Genomic DNA, 7,346 nt, shown 5'->3' with positions numbered 1-7,346 from the left:
GGATGAGCAGTGGGAATGCCCGTTTGGGGTCAGTTTTAGGGGATGGACAGTGGGAATGCCCTGTTTGGGGTCAGGTTTAGGATGAGCAGTGGGAATGCCCTGTTTGGGGTCAGTTTAGGGGATGAGCAGTGGAATGCCCCGTTTGGGGTCAGTTTAGGGGATGAGCAGTGGGAATGCCCCGTTTGGGGTCAGTTTAGGGGATGAGCAGTGGGAATGCCCTGTTTGGGGTCAGTTTAGGGGATGAGCAGTGGGAATGCCCCATTTGGGGTCAGTTTAGGGGATGAGCAGTGGGAATGCCCCGTTTGGGGTCAGTTTTAGGGGATGGACAGTGGGAATGCCCTGTTTGGGGTCAGGTTTAGGATGAGCAGTGGGAATGCCCTGTTTGGGGTCAGTTTAGGGGATGGACAGTGGGAATGCCCTGTTTGGGGTGAGTTTAGGGGATGAGCAGTGGGAATGCCCTGTTTGGGGTCAGTTTAGGGGATGAGCAGTGGGAATGCCCTGTTTGGGGTCAGTTTTAGGGGATGAGCAGTGGGAATGCCCTGTTTGGGGTCAGTTTAGGGGATGAGCAGTGGGAATGCCCTGTTTGGGGTCAGGTTTAGGATGAGCAGTGGGAATGCCCTGTTTGGGGTCAGTTTAGGGGATGGACAGTGGGAATGCCCTGTTTGGGGTCAGTTTAGGGGATGAGCAGTGGCAATGCCCCATTTGGGGTCAGTTTAGGGGATGAGCAGTGGGAATGCCCCGTTTGGGGTCAGTTTAGGGGATGAGCAGTGGGAATGCCCTGTTTGGGGTCAGGTTTAGGATGAGCAGTGGAATGCCCTGTTTGGGGTCAGTTTAGGGATGCGCAGTGGAATGCCCTGTTTGGGGTCAGTTTAGGGGATGGACAGTGGGAATGCCCTGTTTGGGGTCAGTTTAGGGGATGGACAGTGGGAATGCCCCGTTTGGGGTCAGTTTTAGGGGATGAGCAGTGGGAATGCCCCGTTTGGGGTCAGTTTTAGGGGATGGACAGTGGGAATGCCCTGTTTGGGGTCAGGTTTAGGATGAGCAGTGGGAATGCCCCGTTTGGGGTCAGGTTTAGGATGAGCAGTGGGAATGCCCTGTTTGGGGTCAGTTTAGGGGATGAGCAGTGGGAATGCCCTGTTTGGGGTCAGGTTTAGGGGATGGACAGTGGGAATGCCCTGTTTGGGGTCAGTTTAGGGGATGGACAGTGGGAATGCCCTGTTTGGGGTCAGGTTTAGGATGAGCAGTGGAATGCCCTGTTTGGGGTCAGTTTAGGGGATGAGCAGTGGGAATGCCCTGTTTGGGTCAGGTTTTGGGGATGGACAGTGGGAATGCCCTGTTTGGGGTCAGTTTAGGGGATGAGCAGTGGGAATGCCCTGTTTGGGGTCAGTTTAGGGGATGAGCAGTGGGAATGCCCCGTTTGGGGTCAGTTTAGGGGATGAGCAGTGGGAATGCCCCGTTTGGGGTCAGTTTAGGGGATGAGCAGTGGGAATGCCCTGTTTGGGGTCAGGTTTAGGATGAGCAGTGGGAATGCCCTGTTTGGGGTCAGTTTAGGGGATGAGCAGTGGGAATGCCCCGTTTGGGGTCAGTTTAGGGGATGGACAGTGGGAATGCCCTGTTTGGGGTCAGTTTAGGGGATGAGCAGTGGGAATGCCCCGTTTGGGGTCAGTTTAGGGGATGAGCAGTGGCAATGCCCCATTTGGGGTCAGTTTAGGGGATGAGCAGTGGGAATGCCCCGTTTGGGGTCAGTTTAGGGGATGAGCAGTGGGAATGCCCTGTTTGGGGTCAGGTTTAGGATGAGCAGTGGGAATGCCCTGTTTGGGGTCAGTTTAGGGGATGGACAGTGGGAATGCCCCATTTGGGGTCAGTTTAGGGGATGAGCAGTGGGAATGCCCTGTTTGGGGTCAGTTTAGGGGATGAGCAGTGGGAATGCCCCGTTTGGGGTCAGTTTAGGGGATGAGCAGTGGGAATGCCCCGTTTGGGGTCAGTTTAGGGGATGAGCAGTGGGAATGCCCTGTTTGGGGTCAGTTTAGGGGATGAGCAGTGGCAATGCCCCATTTGGGGTCAGTTTAGGGGATGAGCAGTGGGAATGCCCTGTTTGGGGTCAGGTTTAGGATGAGCAGTGGGAATGCCCTGTTTGGGGTCAGTTTAGGGGATGAGCAGTGGGAATGCCCCTTTTGGGGTCAGGTTTAGGATGAGCAGTGGGAATGCCCTGTTTGGGGTCAGGTTTAGGATGAGCAGTGGGAATGCCCTGTTTGGGGTCAGTTTAGGGGATGAGCAGTGGGAATGCCCTGTTTGGGGTCAGTTTTAGGGGATGAGCAGTGGGAATGCCCCGTTTGGGGTCAGTTTAGGGGATGAGCAGTGGGAATGCCCCGTTTGGGGTCAGTTTTCGGGGATGGACAGTGGGAATGCCCTGTTTGGGGTCAGGTTTAGGATGAGCAGTGGGAATGCCCTGTTTGGGGTCAGTTTAGGGGATGAGCAGTGGGAATGCCCCGTTTGGGGTCAGTTTAGGGGATGGACAGTGGGAATGCCCCGTTTGGGGTCAGTTTTAGGATGAGCAGTGGGAATGCCCCGTTTGGGGTCAGTTTAGGGAATGCCCTGTGTGGGTTTGGGGCTCTCACCGCTGTCTGTGCTGTGATGTGAGTGCAGCCCACGATCTTGGCCCCAGCCAGGGGCTTCTCCCCCTGAGCTCTCTTCCTCAGAGCCATCAGCGCCGGCATCTCTGTGAGGGAAACGGGAAAAGGAAAATTGGGATGGGATGGGAACAGCTCAGGAGGAACACCTGGCATTCCCATAAACTCACACAGCTTCAAAACAGCCAAAGCCTCCACAGCAAACACACCAAAATCCCCAAATCCCAAACACATCAAAATCCCCAAATTCCTCTGGAGTTTTCTCTGTTGTGTTCAAATTTCTGCCCCCAGGTGAGGCTGCAGGAAAATCAGCTTTGGGCTGAGGATTTGGGATTTGCTGCTCTATCTCTCCAATGTCCAACACCTAAATCCTGCCTGGCCTTTGCTTTTTTTATTTTTTGGAGGTAAGCAAGCTAAAACTGTGACATTTATGGGATGGATTTCATCTTTTCTACTGATTTAACAAAATGAGTTTGATTGCAGGGTACTCCTAACCCTGTACCTCCTTTTCCATCCCCAAAATCCCATGGAAGCTTCCCCATTCCAACAGGAATGGGGTCAAGAACGCCTGCCTGATGTTCCCATGAATTTGCATGGCTGTGGCAGCTTCAAAACAGCCAAAGCCTTGAGAGAAAACCCCAAATCCATCACAATGACTCCAAATCCTGCTGGATTTTCCGATATTTTGTTCAAATTTTTGCCTGCCAGCTGAGGCTGCAGGAAAATCAGCTTTGGGCTGAGGGTTTGGGATTTGCTGATTTGCTCCACCTCTCCAGTATCCAAACCCTGCCTGGCCTTTTTTTTTTTTTTTTTTTGAGGTAATCAAGCTAAACCAAAATTGTGAAGTTTATGGGATGGATTTCATCTTTTCTACTGATTTAACAAAATAACTTCAACCATAGAATAGTCTTCTAATGGTTGGAACTACACAGCACAACCCTGTAACTTCTTTCCCATCCCCCAAAATCCCACAGAAGCTTTCCCATCCCCCAAAACCCCATAGGAGCTTTTCCAACTCCCAAAATCCCACAGAAGCTTTCCCATCCCCCAAAACCCCATAGGAGCTTTCCCAACTCCCAAAATCCCACAGAAGCTTTCCCATCCCCCAAAACCCCACAGAAGCTTTCCCAACTCCCAAAACCCCACAGAAGCTTTCCCAACGCCCAAAATCCCATAGATCCTCTCCCAATCCCCAAAATTCCTCAGAAGCTTTCCCAACCCCCAAAACCCCACAGAAGCTTTCCCATCCCCCAGAATTCCACAGAAATTGTCCCAACCCACAAAATCCCACAGAAGCTCTCACAACCCCCAAAATCCCAGAGAAACTTTCTCAACTCCCAAAATTCCACAGACGCTTTCCCAACTCCTAAAACCCCACAGAAGCTTTTCCAACTCCAAAAATCCCACAGCTTTCCAATCCCCAAAACCCCACAGAAGCTTTCCCAACCCCCAAAATTCCTCAGAAGCTTTCCCAACCCCCAAAATTCCTCAGAAGCTTTCCCACCCCAACGATCTGGGGCAGGAGGAGCCCCGAGGGGCAGAGGAGGGACCTTACCCTGCTCGGCGATCTCGATCTCGCGGCGCCCGAACTCGGCCTGTTTGATGTTCTTGACGCAGAAGTCGAAGCTGCCCTTGGAGTTCTTCTGCTGCTTGTCCCTCGGCGAGGTCTCATCGTCGGAGCTGTCCGTGCAGGAGGCAGCTGCAGGGAGCAGGGCAGGTCAGCACCGGGGGAAAACGTTCCCCAAAATCCCCAGCACCCACAGGGAAGGGTGAGGGTGGCCCACAGAGGGTGTCCATGGATGTCCATCCATCCCAGCTCCTTCCATCCCCAGCTGGGATCTCTCCTTCTCCTCACTAGGGGAATTTTTCCAGCTGGATTTAGCTGGGATGAATTCTTAATTCTCATTGATCTCTACTTCAACATCACAGCAGAGGTGATGGGATTGAGCACTGCCTGGTTCCCACACAGGCTCATCTCCATGGCCTTCTCCCACCTCTCTTTCCAAACACTCTTCCCCCCAAACATTCTCCAACCTCTCTTCTCAAAGTCCTCCCAATTCTCTTACCCAAGGTTCTCCCACGTCTCTTCCCAAAGGTTCTCTCACCTCTCTTCCCAAAGCTTTCCCACCTCTCTTCCCCAAAAGTTCTCCCACCTCTCTTCCCTAAAGTTCTCCCATGTCTCTATCCCAGTTCTCCCACTTATCTTCCCAAAGTTCTCCCACCTCTCTTCCCCAAGGTTTTCCCACCTCTCTTCCCAAAGTTCTCCCACCTCTTTTCCTAAAGTTCTCCCACCTCTCTTCTCAAGGTTCTCCCACGTCTCTTCCTAAAGCTCTCCCACCTCTCTTCTCAAATGTTCTCTCACCTCTTCCCCCAAAAGTTCTCCCACCTCTCTTCCCCCAGAAGTTTTCCCACTTCTCCAAAGTTCTCCCACCTCTCTTCCCTAAAGTTCTCCCATGTCTCTATCCCAGTTCTCCCACTTATCTTCCCAAGGTTCTCCCACCTCTCTTCCTCAACATTCTCCCACCTCTCTTCCCAAAAGTTTTCCCACTTCTCTTCCTGAATTTCAGGCCTCCACAGCTCCAAGACATTGCACAAAATGCCTGCTGAGGGTTAGAGCACTTCCAAACCCAGCAGGAATTGTAATTTCAGACCCTATTTCATCCTTTCATCCCGAACAGCCGGGACAGTTGACGATTATCCCGTCACTGTGGGATTCCCAATCCTTGGGTTTGCTCCATTTTGGTGTTCCCTCACAGTGACAATGAGCTGCTGCTGCTTGGGATGGTTGGAAGGAACTTCTCCATTGAGAGGATAATCCACAAGCCTGGCGTGGATTGTCCAGGGAGCTGCTGGCTCCCCACCCTCACAGGATTTCAGGAATTGTTTGGAAAGCCGGGGATCACCAGATCCTGTCCTGAGCCCCACGGGATGGGACTGAGGGTGTGGATGTGCTGAATTCACTCCAGGATCTATCAATAATTGTCTTCCTTCCTTATCAGTGTGCTCCAAACCTCTGATTATGGAATTAGCCCATGGAAGAGCCCTTCATGGAGTTATAAATCCCCTCTCCCGTTGGATTCCTAAAATCCCGTATACTTGAATAAAATCACATCCATTTCTGATTGGAGTCCTGATGGATCAACCACCACTTCGGATCAGCTGAAGGAATCCTTTGTGCCACGTTTTCTGGAATTCGGATTTTGGATTGTGCCACATTTTCAGATTCTCTGGAATCCTTCCCCACTGTGGGAAACCAAACCTCTCCTTCCATCTTCCAGGACTGGCACCAGCAGCCAGAGAAATGCAATGGGCTCCAAATCCCAGCTCCTCCTTCCTCTCCAGGTGACCCTTCCAGGACCCAACTTGCCATTCCCACATTCCTTAAGGAATTGTTCTGCTCCAAGTCCTTTCTTCTCCAGTTGATCCTTCCAGGACCCAACTGGCCATACCCTCATTCTTCATGGAATTTTTCTGCTCCAAGTCCTTCTTCTCCAGCTCCTGTGGCGCCTGTAAACTGAACCCGGGGCCTGGCATCCAATGATTTCGTGTCCACTCCAGAGGAATTCCGTGGTGGAACAGCCCCATCCCTGATGGCCCTGGTGGAGCTGGCTGATATTTTGGATCACTGGGAATGATGGACACGGTGACGGATACTCCTCCTTCCACATCCCCAACTGAACCTGGGGCCTGGCATCCAATGATTTCGTGTCCATCCCACAGGAATTCCATGGTGGAACAGCCCCATCCCTGATGGCCCTGGTGGAGCTGGCTGATATTTTGGATCACTGGGAATGATGGACACGGTGACGGATACTCCTCCTTCCGCATCCCCACCGGCCTCTGGAACCCACGGGAGCTGCTCCAGCCAATGGTCACAATTCCCAGTTTCCACCCCAACCCTGCGCTGGGGGAATGGGGCAGCGGGAAGGGGGGAGATTCTGGCAGTGCTGATCCCAGCAGCATTCCCAAAGAGCCACAGCATTCCAGTGGCATCCAGGCCTTGAGTGAGGATGGATTCCAACAGCCCCTGCAGTCATTCAGAGTAAATCCAACAATCTTCTACCCTGATCGGCTCCAGGGACATTTCCACACCAAAAACCCCAAAAAAGTTGTTAAACTTTTGGGGCCATGGGGTTGTGTTTCCTGCAGGACCCAACAAGCTCAAGCTTTCCCTCCTGGCTCGTGGGAAGGGTTTCGGGATTCCAAGGAAAAAGCTCAGCCTGGGCACTGTGAGTGTGCCAGGCTCCCCCAGAGCTGCCCAGCTCCCCATCCCAGGGAATTAGGAGGGAATTAGGCATTGCTGGAATTTCTCCCCATCCTTGCTGAGTGTTGAGTCCCACCCTGCCAACACCCCCTGAGGGCAGCGGGGCTCCAGCTCTGCTCCCAATCCCACAGCAGATCCCAAGGGACCAGGAGCCCGGATTAACCACAAAGGGCACCTTGTATAAAACCAAACTCTATGTCAAGGGCTCCAGGATTAATTACTTGGAGGAGGATTAGTTCCTTGGAGAGAGTTAATCTGTGTAGAGGTTGATTTAAAACCAGGGAGTTTTGGTTCTGGGGGTTAAAAGTAATTTTTTTAAACAAAAAAATCCTGCCTGGAGTTGCCAGATTTTCATAAGCAGGAGGTTTTATACTATTAAATAAATCTAAAATATAGAAGTGTACATATAATTGCGGTAATTAAATGAATGCTGATAGTTAATATAACAGCAA

General features: G+C 51.9%; 1 protein-coding gene across 1 annotated transcript in view; it reads right to left on the bottom strand.

Annotated features, from left to right (window-relative positions):
- Positions 1-2,618: 2,618 nt before the first annotated feature.
- Positions 2,619-7,346, bottom strand: part of LOC128949253 (adenosylhomocysteinase 3-like) — a gene marked incomplete at its 3' end in the record, with an annotated part of 52,712 nt that continues 47,984 nt past the window's right edge. The window contains exons 3-4 of the mRNA XM_054294114.1: positions 4,186-4,329; positions 2,619-2,719 (exon numbers count right to left, since the gene is read on the bottom strand). Of these exons, the coding sequence (XP_054150089.1) occupies positions 2,619-2,719; positions 4,186-4,329 (245 nt within the window). The remainder of the gene's footprint in view (positions 2,720-4,185; positions 4,330-7,346) is intronic.

This window comes from Melozone crissalis, unplaced genomic scaffold (assembly GCF_028551555.1).
Source record: "Melozone crissalis strain CALT ecotype California unplaced genomic scaffold, PUWL_Pcris_2 ptg000208l_1, whole genome shotgun sequence".
Classification (NCBI taxonomy): domain Eukaryota; kingdom Metazoa; phylum Chordata; class Aves; order Passeriformes; family Passerellidae; genus Melozone; species Melozone crissalis.
The sequence above is the reverse complement of the archived record's forward strand: the minus strand, read 5'-3'. Positions and strand labels throughout refer to the sequence as shown.